This window comes from Plasmodium coatneyi, chromosome 14 (assembly GCF_001680005.1).
Source record: "Plasmodium coatneyi strain Hackeri chromosome 14, complete sequence".
In the NCBI taxonomy this organism is placed as follows: Eukaryota; Apicomplexa; class Aconoidasida; order Haemosporida; family Plasmodiidae; genus Plasmodium; species Plasmodium coatneyi.
This window is the reverse complement of record NC_033569.1, coordinates 1,546,211-1,562,519: the sequence shown is the minus strand read 5'-3', so window position 1 is coordinate 1,562,519 and position 16,309 is coordinate 1,546,211. Positions and strand designations below refer to the sequence as shown.

Sequence of the window (16,309 nt, the reverse complement as noted above, 5' to 3'; positions counted from 1 at the left end):
AATGCAAGGTATGACAAGGGACCAATTACTTATTTTCTTCCCCCATTTGCAGCTTTCCCAGCACCAGCGAAGCAACACCAGAGGAGGGGGCCAACTCGACGTAGAACCCACCTCGCGTGACGCTACCACTGTGTGTGGCCTCTCTGCTATTCTGACTGCAAAGGCAAAGGGAACGAAGCGGCAATTTGTAGGATTTGCATTTGCCCCCTCTCGAGTGCTACAAAATTGCGTAAATGTGAAAAAAAAAAATGAGCGCCTTCCAATCGAATGGAATGAATATTTTTTTTTTTTTTTTTTTTTTTTTTTTTTTGCGAATTGGCCGCCTGGTTAAATGGCACATATTTGGAAAAAAGGGGGGAAGAATAAAAGGAAAACGAGAACAGTTCGAGCTCGTCGCAGAATATAGCGGTGCACCTTGTCAACACCGGGGGAAGCGCAACCCAAAAGGGGTTCGCAAATGGGACATGTTTTAATGCACTCTCGGTGGCTCAAGGGGGTACTTACAGGCAAAAGTGGTCACAAGAACAGCCGCACAAACTGGAATACAACCCATATTGGGGGTGGTATTTTCCGCAGTGTAGAACAACCCATGGAGTGCAACTTCAAGCGTTCCCGTTTGTATGCACGGGAAAGTCACCGATCGGTTAAGCAGTTTTGTGTCACGCAATTAATCTACGCCGGATTGCAATTCGTCGGTGAGAATTAATTTAATAAAAAAGATTAAATCAGGGGGAGAGAGATGTTGAAGCTGTGGAAGATGCATATGACTTTCGCAAAATGTGAGAAGAATATGCATCACGCACAGCGTGGGGAGAAAAGAACTCACTACGTAGAAAAGTGGGCAATTAAATGGTGGCTTATACTACGTGTGATAGCCCCATTTGGAAGTAACATACACACGTCTACAAGGCAAACGCAACGTAAAAAAAAAAAAAAAAAAAAAAAAAAAATTCAAAACAAATGTGAAGCACATACATATGGACAACCTTTGCAAACAAGTTGAATTCATCATCCTGCGTCGAAAGAGACAGTCACGAAATGGTGGACCAATTCACACGACCACCAAATCGTGATTGCAAAAGGGACACTGATTAAAAAGGAAGTGCTTCGTGAAGAAGCTATTCTGGGTGGTCATAAAAAAATGGCAAAAGGAGCAGAAGTACGTACAGTCCAATTGTACTTTCAAATTGAATTGTAAAGTACCGATGGGTTCTTCAAAAAGTGGCTTAGTTAAATCACGGGAAAGGTAAACAGTCGGGATGATGAGGCTACTCTTGCCAATGCAACATAGAGTAACCATGCACTTGTTAAAAATGTGCTTCTGCTCGCAGATGTAATAAGGGTTGTACAAATTGGAGACGCATACCTTTCCACAAAGAACGCAGTTTATTTTAAAATAAATTCGCTCAACCGCATAGTGGTCATCCTTTAAGTGGCTAATTATTCTTCCTATAAAGTGGTGTATCAGCACTTGGTGTCTTTCAAATGTGTCCTGATCTATTTCGATGCTATCCATTCGCTCATTGTCTGTTTTGCCTCCATTGGGAATAGTTTTTTTTTGAAAAATATGATCGAAGAATTGGTGCAGATCTTCTTCTCCGTCGCCACTGAGGGGGTTCTGATCCCCACCATGGGAAATCAAAATATTGTGGAGGCCATAAAAATTGAGCAGGATGAGGAGGTAGAAGTAGTCCAGGTTATTTTTCCTCAGGTTGTAATTTACATTCACAAAAAGGTTTGTGTTATTTATTCGCAACGTGTTAAGCATAATGTAGAGGACTTGGCAGAGGTACAAATTTGTGTACAAATGGAGGGAAAAAAAAACACCCTCTGTGAATTCATTCCCCACCACGACTCCAAATATGGATTGCAAATATTTTTTTGCCTTGCTTATGTAGTACAGGCACTTACGCATGGTGAGTAGGTTCACCTGCACTTCCGTCTGGGGGTTCATGTGAAGGCCTTCCTTTTGGCCCGCCAGTTGATCCGCACCATTATCTGTATGAACAGTTTTGCCTTCCCCTTGGGGCAACTCCGGCGTGTATACGTACCTGAACCGCTTCCTATTCCTACGCGTCTTTTTGTTTATGAGAAAATAGGTAATGTGCGAACTGAAGGAGTCACTACTGATGCCGTTTTGCTTCAAGCAAAAATTGTACATGTGAATGAAGAAGGAAAACAGAACACAGAAGTGGGTTCTTATATCTACTAGTGGATCCAGCAGAAGAGAGAAGGTCTTCCTCCCCACTGGATTGCCCCCAGCAGGGTGAACACTTTTCTGGAAAAGTTCGTTAAATATTAGGTGGAAGAAGGAGTTACCCTCACTGACGTAATTTGCTTGAAAATGCATTAACGTTTGGAGGAAGTGGTAAAAATTCATTTTAATCTTCCTATGGTTTTCCCTGGATGGGGCGTCAGAGACACACCCAACAAGGTTATCATAAGACAGGTAGTCCTTTACTACATTCAGGAAATTAAAATGGCTGTGTGCATCGTATGCGCTCATTGCGTTGTTGGTGTGTTTGCTTTTCTCCTTTTCGCTCACCCCGGGGTCAAGGTTGTTGCCACCGTTACCGCTAACATTACCGCTAACGTTGCCGCTGCTGTTATTTTGGTTTATTAAAAATAAATCGTAAAAGCCGAACAGGATATACTTGTACTCCCAGAAGTGCGTCTTATGTTCCCTGTGTGTGAATAAATTCCCGTTCAGGGTTTCCCCTCCTAGGAAGTTGGTTCGTTCGTCTGCTTCGTCTGCTGCGTCGCTGCTTCTGGAGTTGCTCTTTCTTCCCATTTGGAGGGTATCCATTTTATCGTGGGAGATCATGGCCCGCCCCATCACTGAGCGTATCTGCCGCAGCAACTTACAGAAGGACTTCACATACGTGATAACTAGGCACTGGCCATTTACGCAGAGGCCAACATTCTCAAATTGCTTCTCCTGGAAGTAGATGAAGAAGATGCTTTTAAAATAGCTAGCTTGTGTGTTGTACAAGGTTACACTGTTGTCGTTTTTTTTTTTTTTTTTTCAGCACTTCCTCATTAAATGGGAACAGAATCGGAATGAAGAATTGCTTCTTGCATAGGAGTTCCCCCCTGGGCATTTCATTTTTGGTGAGAAAAAACTCCAGGTGTTGTTCCTTCGCGGTGCACACAAAGTTGTACTTCTTTACGTCCCCGTTTTGGAAGTAGCACAGCAGCTCGAATACTGAGCAGCTTCTATTTGTTTGTTTCATATGGTGATGTATACGTCCGTTGGTGTGTCCAATGGTAGTTTTCCCTTTTGATCTGTTTTCCCCCTCATCGGCCTTCTCAAAATGGTGCTTATTGACCAGCACACCCCGGATGACATGATTAGCGTTGCTGCTATTCGTGCAGGAATAATTTACCAATTCTATGTCCCCTCCTTTTTTCTTCCTCCTGAAGGTGACAATGAAGAGGTCACACTTGCTCGTTATTATGAGGAAGAGGTATTTGTACTTTTCCATTTGGCTGCTTCCACGGGTGGGTTCCCCTCCATCTGAGCTGGTCCGTGAGGAAATTATATTCCCTCGCTCTTTATGAAGATTGTCACTTTGGACCCGTGCAACCGGTTCTTCCTGTAAGGTGTGGGGTATTTCCGATTTGTTGTTCGACACGAGCTGCTCCCCTCGTGAGTTGTTCCTCTTTCGGTTGCCTTTCTTCTTTGTGCGCCTTTGGGGTCCTCCCCCACAGAGAGCGTGAAGAAACCCCAAGCTGCACTTAACAACTTTGATCCTGTGGTAGGTGTCCTTCCTCCTTAACTCGAAATGGTAATACTTGGACACGTCCAACTGGAACGATTCCTCACAAATGTTTTTTTCTCTCATCATAATGGTACAAATAAAAATATAAACGACCCCTCCGTTAGATATGCAATACACGCTGAAGGAGTAACTCCCTGGGGAAGAAGAAGTACACCTCTTCAGTTTGGTTAAATGAATGTCTGCTATGTAGTCATTTGGGGGGAAGCTCACAAAACTGATAAAACTCAAGATTTTACATTTTAACTGGTCATACAAGTGGTGTATAAAAAAGGTATTTCTTTTGAATACATTTTTGTCTGTCTCGTTCAGGTTAAAGTGTTTGTTGTGCGTTTCCATTTCGTCCAAGTTGGGGACGGCTTCTCCAGCGTTCACACATTGCTTCTCATTTTTTGGGGGGGGGCTATAATTGAAGAGCATCAGAACGAACAGATGATTCTTTATGTACTTTAGGCAAAGGCTAAATGTGAAGATTTTTTTTTTTTTTTTTTTCTTCCCCGAAAATGTACTCCACAGGGGCATTTTTAAAGAAGTAATAATAGCAGTAGTGGGAGGAACAAAATTTGACATTCTCATAAACATCCCTCATCACACGAATGGACTGCTCCTTTAGATATATTCCTCCTTCTGTGCCAACCCGCTCAACAAAACTTCCTCCATCGGATGCTTTGTCCTTCACCTCATGTATAGTTACGTCTACATTATCGTTGTGGCATTTTTTAAAAAAATTTTTAAAATTAAAAATTTCGAAAATTAAATTAAACTTGCTACTTTTCACGTAGCCAAAGAGGAGATCATTTTGTCGGTTGGTCTGCACGAAGATGTAGTCGTTTGGGTTGACTTCCGGGATGTTGTCTACGTAGGTCTGGACCTTCTGGGCTACCTCCCTGTTCACCGTGAGGAGTAGCTTCTTCACGAGCTGCACTTTTTTAAACCTACCATGGGGGTAAAAAGGACGGATGAAAAAATGGTGAAGTGCGACGTGAGCAATGTGAACATTCTTGGTGACGACTCACAGCGTGGCAAGCAAAAAAAAAAAAAAAAAAAAAAAAAAAAAAGGCATATTAGAACAGATAGTGCACACTCCAATTCTGACTCCACCGTGTGCGGGCTAACTTCCACCCCGGGTGAGTCGCTTTTTTATTCCTGACGCATGCACTCTTACACTTCTATGTGCTCCACCTTTTGGATGGCTTCCAAAATGAACTCCTGCCGGGTGGCGTACTGCATAACTTCATTTGCGTCCACTGAGGAGTTCTTCACTGGAGAATCCTTCCCTGTGATGTAATCAGGGGATGGCCTCTTCAGGTAATTCAAATAATCCGATATGTTAATACTCATGTGCGAATTTACATTAACGTACACATGGGGATAGAAGAGAGAACTTATGTCAAAGAGGTGAAAGTAGTTGCTGCTCTGAAGTAGGAGCTCCTTCTCGTTCAACTTTAAGTTTGTCTGATTGAAGTCAAAGTAAGTGTTCCCTTTTTTCGTTAAATATTTTTTATATCTTAGCAGGGTAGAAAATATGATACATTTATTTTGTTCATTTTTCGTCCATTTGTTTTCTCCTCCCTTGGGGGTATTATTTCTCTTCACTGCGCCATCGCTGTTACTGGCTTCCTTCCCTTCGTGGCAATTCCCATTAGGATTGTCACTTCTTTCCCGTTTGATTAAATTTTCATAGGGCTCAGTGTCAAAGGGGGGATTCCTTGCGTTCCCTTCGAGTGTGCCTTCTTCCATTGTGTCTTCGCACAGTGGGTGCTACTTATTATATTGTATTTAAATAAAATTGGGGGAGAGATTACACCCTGCATCGTTCCAAACATCATTCTTTAACGTCGTGCCGTTAGACAAGAAAAAAAAAAACTTTCCCAACTGAAGAAGCGCAGCATGGAAAAACCGCTAAACGATCGTAAGGAAACCCTTAACTTTGGGTGATACCCTTTTCGGGGCGCGACCAAGCATCCCCTTTGATCCAGCGCGATATGACATAGTCTTTGTCGGGGAGGCTGCGTCGTTGCCGCTCCCCGTCTGGCTACAGACTCCCAAAAGAGGGCAGCTAAACGGAGTACAACCCCATGCCTCCCGTTGGTAGCAGCTCCCCTAGGTGCATAGAAAAGTTAGCCAAGACAAATACAAAATGGGGGTGGTAGGAAAATCATCACGAGAAAAGGATACATACGTACGCCATATGGTATAATTATGACAGCTTAATTTTGGAAAAAAATTGGGAGGGTCAGAAAAAAAAAAAAAAAAAAAATAGAATCATTAGCACGTTTTTGCTTCCACTTATGTAGGTTTTACCCCTGCTATGTGTTTAAAAGTGGCCCCAAAATTTAGCCACACTTTTTTCATCACCATTAACTTGAAGAGGTTGTCATTAATCCCCACGTGTGCGAGCACGTTTGCTCTTTCAATATTGCATACAGGGTTTTGTTTGCCAGGATCCCTCTTCCTTGAAACCACCCTAGGGTGCAAAGGAGCCGGTTAGTCAGCTTTGGGTAAGCCTCGCAAAAAAAAAAAAAAAAAAAAAAAAAAATGCCTGGTAACACGAAGTGGTAAGAATTGACCCGATATATGATACAAAATGAGAAGAAACGGAAAACTGTTTTTCTAAGAATTTCCTAAAGAGATCCACAGTTTTACTTCTCCATGTACACGCATGTACTTTAACCCTAAACCCTAAACATGCAAAGGGTCCTTGCGTATCCCACTAGTCAATGACCTACTAAAGATTAAATTGGAAAGCCCCTCTTCTAAGTTTGAATAAAATTACCCCCTTCCCCAGCATGCATTTTACCCACTTGGCTGCCTTGCCAAAAAAGAAGAAAAAGAGATAAACCCCACGCGAAGAAGACTAGAAGGGCGCCACACAAGGTGAGCTTCCCAGGCGAACATTTTACAGAAACGCTAAAATGTGAGCTCACGGTAGGGAAGCAGTAGTAACGTGGCAAAATTCATGCTCCTTCCAACCCGCTAACGTACATACGATTTACCCCCCAAAGTAAGTTATTCTTTCCGCCAGTATGCGACGCGGCACAGTATTTACGCGTATGGGTTGCCCTGTTTGTAGGAGGAGGTGACGCATCCACACATACATATGAATATATTCATGTATCACCGCATTTGTGCCCATCCTTCCTTTGCTCAGGTATAACGGTAACAAGCCCGCCACACGATGGTGAACAAGAAAACGCAGGAAGCGCGAAAGGCCTTCTACGACGAAGACGTGGAAAAGTGCAAGGAGGCCCATGACTCTTATCACAGCTTGGACAAACATGGAGAGCAACACAGTCTAGATAAGGACAATTTAAAAACAATTATTTTTGGAAGTCTCGATGGAATTATCACCATTTTTGCCATCGTCTCCGGATGTGTAGGAGCAAAAATAACACCTGCACAGGTCATAATTATTGGAGTAGGTAATTTATTTGCGAATGCAATTTCGATGGGATTTAGCGAATACACCAGCACGAGTGCACAGAGAGACTTTATGTTAGCTGAAAAAAAAAGAGAAGAATGGGAGATCGAAAATTGCCCATCGGAGGAAAAACAAGAAATGATTGACATATATATGAACAAGTATAAATTTGACAGTGAGGATGCGAGAAATCTTGTGGAAATCACATTTCGAAATAAAAATTTTTTTTTGGAACATATGATGTCAGAGGAGTTGGGACTGATTGTCACTCATGAGGAAAAGAACGAGTCGTTGAAAAAAGGAATTATTATGTTTTTAAGTTTTTGTGTTTTTGGAATGATTCCTTTGTTTTCCTACGTGGCGTATACCTTTTTCTTCGAGTACACAGATTATAATACCTCCTTCGTCGTTGTTTCTGTGTCCACGTTGATTACGCTCTTCATCCTGGGCATATTTAAGGTAGGCACATCGTGCGAAGCACGGCTACACATACGTGGAAATTCACGTGTAGATTTGTGATGCACCAGGGGGAAGTGTAAATATCTGCCTCCCAAGTGTGTCATTTTTTCCACCGCTTTTACCAATCATTTTTACTCATCCCTTTTACTGATCTTTTTCACCCCCCGCAGTCCCAGTTCACCAATCAGAAGCCCATCGAATGCGCCCTATGCATGGTCATCAATGGATCCATTGCAGGAATGGTCCCATTCCTCCTGGGAATTTTGCTCAAAAACAACATCGCCGACTGATTGGGAGGTTAGACAAAGTGCGGGTTTTTTTCCCCTGCAGATTTATACAGCCCACGTCGTTGTTCTTTCCATGTGTCCGGGAAAACAGAGGACCCCTTCGACAGGTCTCTTTCCCCTACTTCCGCAGTGCATCATCGCAGGTTTTTTCATCTCTTAATTTTTTTTCCCATCCTTTTTTTTTTGTCCACCTGATCTCTCAGCGTTTATTTTGCGCCGCTAATCCTTATACACCTTTTCCCCCGTGCCCAATATTTTTACACTCGAATTTTTCTGTAAACAAATTGTATTGATGCACCTCTATATACAGCATCCGTCCCTAAAATGGCGAACTTGAAAAAAATGCGCAGGTGCGCAAATACACACGTATCGCAAGTTTCCAATGGAGGAACTTCTGCATTTTTTTTTTTTTCACTTAATATGGAAGGCCCGTTTGGTGTGCTGATTGTCACTCCCCTTTTTACATTTCTGTGTCCGCAATGGTGGGCGGTGGGAAAACTCGCGGCAAGCCGGCACATATGCATTGTAAGCGTGGGCATGCACTTTTTAATAATTGCGTAACAATTGCGCAAAGTAAACCGGGGCAGGCATGTAACATCCCCACCCGCATAAACGCTACTTGCACAGGCGTACTTGCCCACCCGGGACGGATGCGAATTTTTTGAAAAAGGAGGGGAGGCCATAACACTACACTAATTATTAATCCGTTGTGGACTGCAAAGGGAAGAAGAAAAAAAAAAACGTTGCAACGTGTTTTCCCTTTTTAAACACATATACTATGCAGAAATAAATTAGCAACGCGATTGTGCTGTTTGGTCATTTTTGCTTCCCATGGGGTAGATTAGATTACACGCAGAGATTTATTCGCATCCGTTTTGTACCAATTTTGAGAAAGTTGAACTGAAAGGAAGAAGAAAGGGTTGGTACAGGACGGCTGTGCGAGTCTGAAAAGTGGGGGAGGTGGTAACCAAAGGAGGGTCAGGCAGTTCGCCTCCCCTTCGATTTTGTCAAACCGTTCCGTGGAAACGAATAGGAAGTCTAGCCACAGCAGCGCAATTACATTTGAGAAGCCGTACAAAAAAGGGCTCCTCGGAGCAACGAACAAAAAGACCACCTTGCGTGTAACTCACATAATCGGAATGCATACAAGAGAAGGAAGAGGTAATTACCATGTATGAAAAGGAGCTAGGTGCATCCTTTGCGTGTGTAGCTCCCCATGTGCTAGGCCAAATGCGTTATCCACAGGGGGATTTCCATTAGTGGTGATATTCTTTGGGGGTACCATCTGTATAAGCGCTCATAGAACAGTCGCTAGGGATGGCATTCATAGTTTCCTTGTAGGGCCTCTTCCCAGTTCAGTGTGACTGCCTTTCTTGCGGTGCGTTCTGCAGGTAGGACCCCGCAGCAAATCCACGCCAGTTCAAATTTGCCGACATAACGAGATTAACAATATACAGGGCGGGAAGTCCCCCCCAAAAAAAGGGAACCAATAAAGTACTTCCATACATACGAATGGGCTCATGTTGGCACCCCGACAGACAGATTAACAAAGACACGCGAAGACCCACAAGATGAGCAAAGACTTGGTGAACGGGTCCATCCTGCACTGCCTGGAAACGGCGAGTCTAGGAATGCCCCTGGAGGTGTGGAAGACGAGAATGTGTGTGTATAGAAACGAAAACACTATCAGATCATTTGCCAACATTTACAACAAAGGGATTGGACAGTTCTACGCTGGTTTTTATGCCAAAATAGTAGAGAGCTCCTCCAAAGGAGCCGTCCTGTTAATATCAAAAGAACACATGATTAAATTTTGCAACGATTTGAATATAAACCAAACGACAAGTGGTTTTATCGGTGGAGCTTTCGGAGGCATTTCCCAATCTTTTGTGATGACTCCATGTACCTTTTTTATAACAGCCAGTATTGACAAAAAAATTAATTATAGGAAAAAACTTATGGATATTTTAAAGAACGGGGGATTTACGACTTTGTATAAGGGGAATTGTGCTATGTGTTTGCGCCAGGGGACGAACTGGGCCAGCCGGCAGGGGTTAACTGAGTGGGTCCGCAATTTATTCATCGAGCGGAAGAGGAAGACGGGGAGATTGCACCAAGTGGGGGGCCAAGGGGGCGGCCAAGCAGGTTTGAAAAATGAAGTTACGGATAAGCGCAGTAATGTTGATCAATCTACCCAAACGAAGGACACCCATTCGATAGACAAACTGGGGGGTATTACCCACGATTTGTCCCCCACGGAAGAGCTCCTTTGTGGTGTCCTTGGAGGAGCCCTATCTGTGTGGAACAACCCCTTCGACGTGATTCGAGTATACATGCAAAATAGCGCGAATAAAAATATTAAGCTGACCTTCTTTCAGTCATTTGTTAACCTTTACAGGGAGGGAGGGATCCTGTACCTCTACAAAGGGGTTATCCCCCGATGCTTCCTGTGCATCTGGCAGACCCTATTTATGGTTACGGGGATTAAAATTTTAAACAAATATAGTTAGTGGGGGGGTTATTCATTATAGTTGTTAAGCTTTACGCCATCTGTGCAGCAGTTATGTAGCCACCATGATACGTGAGTTTGTACCTTTTTCATTGCCCTCTTTGGGGTGGACCCATTTTGTGGTCCCTATCCATAAGCCTAATTAATTGATGCCATTGCTGGTCAGTTGTTACGCAACTGGTTAGTCAATTATACATTCGGGAAGACGCAAAAAACATGGGTCCACGTTGAAGACCCTCATGCAGTAACCCCGTGGAGATATAACCCCACGGTGGGTACACAGTTGTGCATATCGCACGAGATTCAATAACTATTTGGGAGAGGCCCATCAGGTGAAGATTTCTACCGACCGCTATTTTTGACTTATAGGAAAAGACGTGCACTGTAAGCATGCATGGAGATGACGCATGTGTGGGGAGACTACTCCTCCAGAGAAGAGCTGCCTTGCCCTGGTGCCGTGTTATTGAAAAAGTTTTTCATTTCGTAAAATCTTTTTTTCTTAATCTCGTAGGCTATCTTCTTTAACAAGTTAAAGTTTTTGGAGTCTCTCTCCGCGTAGATGTCTTTAATTGGAGGTCCCGTTTTTTTCTTGTGGATGAAGAGCTCATAGTTATTCTGTTCCTTGAAGGCTTGCACATTAACAGGTTCAGGCATGGCACACCCGGAGATTTTTGATATACGCACACATTCCCCATGCATCATATACCTCCTCTTAACCACCGTTGCTTTTTTTGTTATTGGATCTAGGATGGCAACGTTGGTGATGTGTATAGGCATTTCCTGTGTTATAATCGTACCGGCATTTTTCTTTGTAACATTCCATGCAGATTTTTTCATGTTACACCCATCAACTATTACCGTGTTTCTTTTGGGGTTTATGTTTAAGACGATACCTTCTTTGTCTTTATAGGGGCCATAGAGTACCTTAACAAGGTCTCCCACTTTTATATTTAGGTACTTAGATAGGTCTAGGTGCTTGGGTTGATTTCTTTCTCGCAGCGGAAAGGGGATACTCAGCTCTTTGCTTAGTTCGAGGAAATCCAACTGCCCGTATTTTCTTTTTCGCTTATCCAGCCGCTTGGCCTGCATAAAGTACTTCACATACCTGGACATTTTGGGGCGGCAACGAGGTTAAGTAGGTAACCACGTGGATAGTTACCTCCGTAGGTACTATGTGACCAATTGGCTAGCTGACCACCCCCGCGCGAATGATCCTGTAGTTCCCCCTACCTACTCTCTACTCTGCGACAAACGTTTTGGGGGTGCCTTCTGCAGGGATGCACATCTCCCTGTTACGTCAGAGCGTGTAACGTAAAAAGTGTCATACGCATTTGTGAAGAAGATCTCGCACTGCAGTTTTACGAACCAGTGTGTGGGGTGATGAAAGACCCTTCTTCCTTAGTGTAAATTCCTTTCCCCGTTGCGTTACTTGTATTCGCTTCTTTGTCCAACAGAAAAAACAAAAATGGTTTTCCACTACCCCCTGTGAGGAGTTTTCCTTCCGTCGTGCTTTAACTTAAAGCACAGGTCAGTTTTTTCCTTTTCATTTATCTCGTCCTTAAAATGTGTTCACTTGGGATAACGCGCCCTTCGCCCGATTTTTGCTTCTGCTTTTGCACTTTGGTGTGGTACCTTTCGTGTACCCTTTTTTTTTTTTTTTTTTCCTATACTTTTGTGAAGAGGAGTAGCTAGCCGTCGCTGCACGTTATTATAATTTTTTCCAAGATGAGGAAATATTTATTGGCGTCAGTGCATTGGGTGCGGGGATAGGGACAAAAAAAAAGAAACGGGGCATGTGCTGCATAGGAGCTACACGCGTGAGGAGGCATTCCCCCAGAAAGGGGTAACTGAGTGTACCATGTGCTACGATTTCCTATAGGGGCTACCTCCATAAATTTCCCCACGGTATAACACGTCGTTCCACAAACAAATTAACCAATCAGTTATGTGCATGTAGAATGGTGAGATAAGGTCAGCTTTGCCCACATTTTTGGCTACCTCACACTTGGGAAGAAGGGATATTTCTCCACCGATTCTTTTTTTTTCTTTTTTCTTAATTACATTGCGTTGCATCGAGTAGAAGTGTGACTATATCCACCTAGATGTAGGAACAGAACATTCAAGATGCACCTGCTAAGGTGATCCTACTTGTGCGTAGGTGAGTTCGATTTATCCGCTTTTTGCTGTATCAATCGTAGCCTGTGATAAACCGTAACGCATATGTTATCGACCCCTTCGACTTATCATGTTCAAACGAGGGGACCTCAATGAGGGGAAGCACCGTGGCCTAGATGACGTTGGAGCGTACGAGCAGAGAGGCTGCATGTCGAGTGAAGCATCGGTTAAGGGTGCTCAGTTCGTAGCTGCAAGTGGGAGTGAAGACCAACGAGAGGGCCGCAAATGCGTATTGACTGTTAACCCTATGAAGACCAATTTAGGGCTAGAGTTGTTTAGGGTCCAGAATGGTGAAAAATGCAATAACTGTGGAGATGGGGATGACCATTATTCCTACACAAGTCAGGATAGGTCTAGCTTTATTAACAAGGGTAGTGAATTGCGTTATAATGGTATTAGCATTCCGGGGAAGGTCGAAAGAATGACGGGTGATCAGACTAATGGAGGGGTAATAAGCCGTCTTAGTGAAGAAGCGGATTTGGGGAAGGCCTGCCAAGACAACGCGGGTAACTCCACGGAGGCTCCCCCCGGTTGTACTATCTGTAAGAAGGCAAAAAAGGGCTCAGTGAATGGCGTCCGGAGGAAGGTGATCAAAAGGGTGCAGAAGAAGAACCAGCAGGGAAGCAGCGGTGATGAGAGCAGCAGTGACACCAATCTGGGTGACTCCCCCCCCATGCGGAGCAACGAACGCAACGGTGCAGACACACCCCAAAAAAGTGACAAAACGGATGGAACAAAAAAGGAACAAATAGCAGACATAAGTAAATGTGTTAACAAAATTTTACGATCTTCCAATGTGCCTAAAAAAGACATACTCAAAAGGACGGGTCGAAGATTTTCGGATACCTTCCTCTACTTAACAAAAGGGTACCATATGAAAGTAGGAAAAATTATAAAAAAGTCTTTGTACAAAAGAAATTACAAAAATAATTCCGTCATAAAAATAAGTGGCATTCATATATACTCCTTGTGCAAACATCATTTGTTGCCATTCGAAGGAGAGTGCACCATCGAGTATGTCCCGAATAAATATATCATGGGTCTGTCCAAATTTTCCAGAGTTATAGATATTTTTGCTAGGAGGTTACAACTACAGGAAGATTTAACCAATGACATTTGTAACGCTCTGGCGAAATATTTGAAGCCGAAATATTTGCATGTAAATGTTGTGGCAAGACATTTGTGCATTAATATGAGAGGAGTGAAGGAACACGATGCAACTACTGTGACGGATGCATACTATGAGGTAAAAAATGATAGGCATGCGAATCAAGGCATGGATGGACCTACGTGCGCCCCCTTCCATAATGGGAACCAACTGCCTCGCGAAGATGTGCCGCTCGTGCGAAGGTGATCGTAGCGTTATCTCCTCATGCATGCGTCACACAAGTTTGCATTGAGACGGGTGAAAAACGCCCCTTCTAATTGCTACTACACAGTACCGTAGACATCTGTGCTACTTAAATCCTCTCCCTCATATAATAACAGAAAAGATCCTCGCGCTTTATTAAAAATGATCTACTTATTACAACAGAAAAAGGGGGTAGCGACGCCGTGCGTACAGGCACTAACACGTGCACAATTTTAAAGTAATGTGGGTTAAAAAAATTAAAAAAATTATTCATTAAAAATGCTGGGTAGGAAAGGTACGCACGTGTGGGAGGTCGGCGCATGGGTAGGTGATGATGAGGAGAAACACAACGGCATGCACCCACCCTACAGGTGCGTACATGCATATGCATACACACGTACTTGCATATGCGTATGTATCAAACAGCGAATTACTTAAAAAAAAAAAATGAGCCTATATACACATGCAACCTTCCGTATGTGCACATATATACAAACAAAACTTTTTATTGGGTGCTTTAAAAGCTCTTCTTTAAATTGATTAAAAAGGGGGTGGGATTCAAAAACAAAGAATGGGGTTAAAATAGGAGGTGCTAGTGTTAAGGTCAAGGTGGAGGGATGCCCCCGCCAGGCAAATGGGCATCTGTTCGACGTTAATGCTTTTGTGCGCGATGATATGATCCATGTGCACCTCTTTCAATGTGTACTAATCCTTTTGTATGTGAAGAAAATGGCCGTTTATTGACTCACCATTGGTGTGAAGTGGTACCGCTAGGAAGTTACTTTGTTGTAACTATTTCTGGCTTCAACCACCTCCGTAGTAGCCCTAGAAACATCTCCTGGTGCCGATAACCCACACAAGCCTAATCGTCTAGAGAAATGTGCGTCAAATTGATGCAGTTAATATTCCCACACGCCATGGTAAAGGCCTTCTTCGGTTTTTTCTGCAGTTCCTGAAAGCTGGCTTCGTCTACAAGGGGGGGATACCAATGCAAGTGGGGCGCGTTTTGAAGGGCCAGTATGCAACATGAAGGGGCAAATACAAGCCAGCAGGTAAGTGCGCACACATGTATCCACGCTGCCATGCACGTGAAACGAGCTTAACCTGCATACAGAAAAATGAGCACTCGGTTAACATACGTGATGGTTTCTACGTTGTCATTTCCCTTTTTCACCGATATGATAGGGCAGTTGTCGTTTTTGTTCTTGTCTCCGTACCAAAAGACACATGCATAGTCATCTCCCAAAATGGGGTCGTCATTTTTGGCGATGCCGTTTGCGATTTTGCCTGAGGGGGTATAGGATGCACGAAAGGTACGATTACAATGTGGTCATCGTGCGGCTGTTAAATGGGCGCATAGGGGAGAGCGCTTTCGCTGATGTTTTTCGTCAGGGTGTATGTGTGTGTGAGGGGTGTGTGGTTCCCCCCTCTGTTCCTTCCGTACATAAAATATTTTGAAGTTGCTGCGAATCCTTCCAGTATTCCTTGGCCCTGGGGTGCACGTAATTCTCCCATGCTCGACATAGGAGCAAGATTTCGTTCGTGGATCTTTTCTCCACTTGATCTCCTACTTTGGACAAAACTTGAGATACGTTGTTACTGGTGCTATCCTGTTTAGAGGGGGGGGTAAAGGAAAGACGGAGGATTTCTATGCAGGTGTATGTGTTCACCTTTCGGCGCGCGTAGCAGTGCAACTGCGCCATTCGGCTTGCCCCTTTTGGTCCATGAATATCCACCAATACGGTCACACATTTGCAGCCACTTTGCTGTCGATCTACTCATCTATGAGCTGTTGTTTATTTTGTTTTTTCGCTATTACGTCGTACGTCACATTGGAGCTTTTTTTTTCCTCCTTTTTCGGTGGCTTTTCGCCATAGATAAAATCTAAGATGTAATCGAACGGAGATACTGAGCAGTATTGGCAGTTGAAAATATCCATTTTATTTTTTAAACTACGTGGCTTGCTTGGAAGGGTTAAAATGAAAGGGTGGTAAATTTCAAGCAAAGAAAAAGGGAACAAGCGGAATAACCATGTTCAGAATAAACGTACGCACGGGTGCATGCATGTTATATGTGAATGGAGAGAATTACGCGTGTATGCACAAGTGTAGGTACGCGCAAGGGTTCGTATGTCTATGCGCGCGGAGCTGAACTAATTTTGGTAAAAAATTTTTTCTGGGGCGAACTTGGAAAAATTCCTAAAATTTGAAAAAAATGAAAAATTTGAAAAATTCGAAATGTTGAAATGTTCAATTCTGAAATCTTCGAAAATGTTTGAATGTTCAATTCTGAAAATGCCCAAGTTCCTTTAAATGTTGGTTGCATTTC

At 43.3% G+C, this 16,309-nt stretch overlaps 6 protein-coding genes across 6 annotated transcripts; 3 read left to right on the top strand and 3 right to left on the bottom strand.

Annotated features, from left to right (window-relative positions):
* Positions 1–1,051: 1,051 nt before the first annotated feature.
* Positions 1,052–5,519, bottom strand: PCOAH_00054620 (Uncharacterized protein; the record flags this gene model as incomplete). Its single annotated transcript, XM_020062242.1, has 4 exons — positions 1,052–2,938; positions 3,033–4,182; positions 4,289–4,714; positions 4,945–5,519. The coding sequence occupies 4 exons, from the start codon at positions 5,517–5,519 to the stop codon at positions 1,052–1,054; spliced, it is 4,038 nt and encodes a 1,345-aa protein (XP_019917545.1).
* Positions 5,520–6,957: 1,438 nt separating this feature from the next.
* PCOAH_00054610 (Integral membrane protein) lies at positions 6,958–8,024 on the top strand (the record flags this gene model as incomplete). Its single annotated transcript, XM_020062241.1, has 2 exons — positions 6,958–7,659; positions 7,830–8,024. The coding sequence occupies 2 exons, from the start codon at positions 6,958–6,960 to the stop codon at positions 7,947–7,949; spliced, it is 822 nt and encodes a 273-aa protein (XP_019917612.1).
* Positions 8,025–9,517: 1,493 nt separating this feature from the next.
* PCOAH_00054600 (Uncharacterized protein) lies at positions 9,518–10,456 on the top strand (the record flags this gene model as incomplete). The annotated part of the gene is made up of 1 exon (XM_020062240.1): positions 9,518–10,456. One exon carries the CDS (start codon positions 9,518–9,520, stop codon positions 10,454–10,456), a length of 939 nt encoding a protein of 312 aa, XP_019917730.1.
* A 419-nt stretch (positions 10,457–10,875) lies between these two features.
* On the bottom strand, positions 10,876–11,568 carry PCOAH_00054590 (50S ribosomal protein L24; the record flags this gene model as incomplete). Its single annotated transcript, XM_020062239.1, has 1 exon — positions 10,876–11,568. The coding sequence occupies one exon, from the start codon at positions 11,566–11,568 to the stop codon at positions 10,876–10,878; it is 693 nt and encodes a 230-aa protein (XP_019917734.1).
* Positions 11,569–12,700: 1,132 nt separating this feature from the next.
* On the top strand, positions 12,701–13,984 carry PCOAH_00054580 (GTP cyclohydrolase I; the record flags this gene model as incomplete). Its single annotated transcript, XM_020062238.1, has 1 exon — positions 12,701–13,984. One exon carries the CDS (start codon positions 12,701–12,703, stop codon positions 13,982–13,984), a length of 1,284 nt encoding a protein of 427 aa, XP_019917616.1.
* Positions 13,985–14,712: 728 nt separating this feature from the next.
* PCOAH_00054570 (Uncharacterized protein) lies at positions 14,713–16,309 on the bottom strand (the record flags this gene model as incomplete). The annotated part of the gene is made up of 4 exons (XM_020062237.1): positions 14,713–14,950; positions 15,086–15,268; positions 15,426–15,591; positions 15,801–16,309. 4 exons carry the CDS (start codon positions 15,918–15,920, stop codon positions 14,844–14,846), a joined length of 576 nt encoding a protein of 191 aa, XP_019917725.1.